This window comes from Trypanosoma equiperdum, assembly GCF_001457755.1.
Source record: "Trypanosoma equiperdum strain OVI genome assembly, contig: ctg_1828, whole genome shotgun sequence".
Classification (NCBI taxonomy): Eukaryota; Euglenozoa; class Kinetoplastea; order Trypanosomatida; family Trypanosomatidae; genus Trypanosoma; species Trypanosoma equiperdum.
Genome location: NW_027123869.1, coordinates 6,713 through 9,276, shown reverse-complemented (window position 1 = coordinate 9,276; position 2,564 = coordinate 6,713). Strand labels below are relative to the sequence as shown.

Genomic DNA, 2,564 nt, shown 5'->3' with positions numbered 1-2,564 from the left:
AACGAAAACAGAGGGGATTGTTGTTTTTGTTTGTTTTTGTCTTTGGTTTTGGTTTTGGTTTCTGATATTGGAAAAGATTGAGACAACATCGCTGGTGTTAGGCTTCAAAGTACTCACATTTTTCCTTTTTATTTTATTTTATTTTATTCTTTTTCAATATTTATACCTCGTTTCAGTGCCTCTCTCCCTCATTTTGTTCCTCCCATACGGTGTGGAAAGTTTATTTATTTATGTGGAGGGGGGAGGGGACGTGACGGGGTTCGTAAATTGTGTTCGTTTATTTTATCTACTCACTCGACTCTCTCCATGCTTCTTTTTTTTTTCCTCTTCCTTTTTTTGTTTTTTTTATGTTTTTGTGCCATGTTTCACGAATTGTAACGTATTTATAATTCCTCCGTATGATTGACACATTACAGTGAGTTGCGTTCCTCCTAAAAAAAAAAAGTATACGCACACACACGCACACAGGTATAAATATATTTACATATTTTATTTTGTTTATAGATATACAATGAGTCAGTTTGGTCAACTTGTGTGCTTCAAGTGCCGCAAGATATTAAGTTATCCCTTAGGAGCCGTAAGTTGCCGTTGCCGCAACTGCAACACCATCAATCCTGCACAAAACCTCCACATCACCTGCGGTTGTTGCTTTCGGCATATTTTGGTACCCATCAACACACTCACATTTTTATGCCCCTGTTGTGCCACAATAACGGATATACCGCAGTCACTTCTTCCATTGGTGGAAGGTCCAGTAAGTGTTGGTACAGAAACGGATCGTGTAGTCAAGACGATTTATGTCACATACCCCGGGAAAGCAAAACCAAAGGATAAAAATCGAAAGGGAATGAAACATGATGATGATGATGATGATGATGATAGGGAAAGTGAAGAAGAGGGTTGCAGCTCTGGTGGTGGTGGTAATATTGTGATGGGCGGAAAGGCAACGGCAACTGGAAGGGAAGGAGGAGGTTGTAAAACAGGACCTCTGGATGGTGATGATGGTGATGATGAGCAACTTGTCGGTGATGGCCAGCGGAGCGTATCAAACCGACATGAGGGATCGAATGTTATTATGGTAGTAGGAACACGCATATTATAGATATTTCATCTGCATGTGTTACGCGGAAGAAAGCAACCTCGAATGTGTACCCGAGCACTTATGGCGCAGCTGTGCTGTTTTATTGCTACGACCTTACCAGCGCTTTAACTGGTGGACAGGGGAAAGGGAATCTAGTGGAGTGTGTATAATCCTCATATGCGGCTTCGCAACATAACTTTCCGCAATTTGCTTTTGCGTCTTCTTGTCTCTCTTTTTTTTTTTTGTCTTTTGCATTCTTTGCTTCCTAACCCTTTGGAGGAACTTCCCTGCGTGTGAGTGTTCCTTTTTTTATTATTGTTGTTGCTGTGATATGTTGCGTTGCGTGTATTCATGTAACTCAGATCGAATCTCAAGAAAAAAAAGAAAGAAAAAAGCAATAATAACTTGAAAATAATGTGAATGCATTTGAATATATTAGGAAATTTAAAGGTTCTTACTTTTTCTTTTCAGAGGCGGCCGATTTCGCTTGAATTCCCATCTTTTTATTTCATGCATTTCACCGTAAACAAAAGGAAGCAACGGAGGATATGGGCGAATAGGATTGGTACTCTTGTGTGCATAAACGCACACGTGTCATTGAAATCATTACTGTTCGAATCAGAGTGAGACAAGTTGTCAATTCGTGATGAATGTGGATGATTGTGCAAACTAGGGAGACGGGAAAGTGTGCGGGAGGATGCAGTTAATGTGGTTAAAGCTTAAAGCGTAAAAGAACCACACACGCACAAAAAAAAAAGAAAGAATAACGGAGAAAGAAAAGCGAAGCTCATTCCTCATTTTTTTTTTCACGGCATTGTTTATTGTTACGACAGCTGGTGATGTTTGCCTCCCTCTTTATTCAAAGAATAAATAAATAAATAAAGGAGGAGAGAAACGAGAGGGTTAAAGCTGTGCCATTTGATTGCGCTGCACATACGGTGATTCCTGCTTTTCATACGTACGGTTTTGGAGCAACGGGATGGAGGGATTGGAGGATTTCATTGGAACGACCATAAAGTGCCAACTTGCCCAAACATGAGGGAAACCATAAAGAAGGTGGAGGCATGGAGTTGCAAATATTAGTGAGGGTTCGTCAAACATATTGGTTTCACTTAAAACAGCATTTTCACCCATTCATTTATGGGAATATAATCCGCATTTACGGTTCTCACCCCCTTTTTTCCTTCTTCTTCTGCTCCCTCCTTTTGACAACTGGGTCGAGTAGCGGCGTGCTGTTGCCTTGTCTGCGGGGCAACGTGCTTTGAAAAAGGATTAAAATTGAGTATTGTTTTTGAGAAACATGTGGTTTACATCGCTTGCCCGTTCCCGCTGCGGTGGACCCACGTGGCGGCTGTTTTCTGCCACTCCGATTGTTTCGGGTTGCGTGGGTGAGTTTCATTCAATCGCGCTATACGCCCCAGTTCGCAACGAGTTTAAGACATCTCCAGACTGCGCCGCTAGTGGTTTTAAGGCGCATTCGTCA

The 2,564-nt window shown here is 41.5% G+C and overlaps 1 protein-coding gene across 1 annotated transcript; it reads left to right on the top strand.

The window, feature by feature from the left end:
* Positions 1 to 511: 511 nt before the first annotated feature.
* TEOVI_000752800 (zinc finger domain, LSD1 subclass, putative) lies at positions 512 to 1,102 on the top strand (the record flags this gene model as incomplete). Its single annotated transcript, XM_067223300.1, has 1 exon — positions 512 to 1,102. One exon carries the CDS (start codon positions 512 to 514, stop codon positions 1,100 to 1,102), a length of 591 nt encoding a protein of 196 aa, XP_067079401.1.
* Positions 1,103 to 2,564: the final 1,462 nt, after the last annotated feature.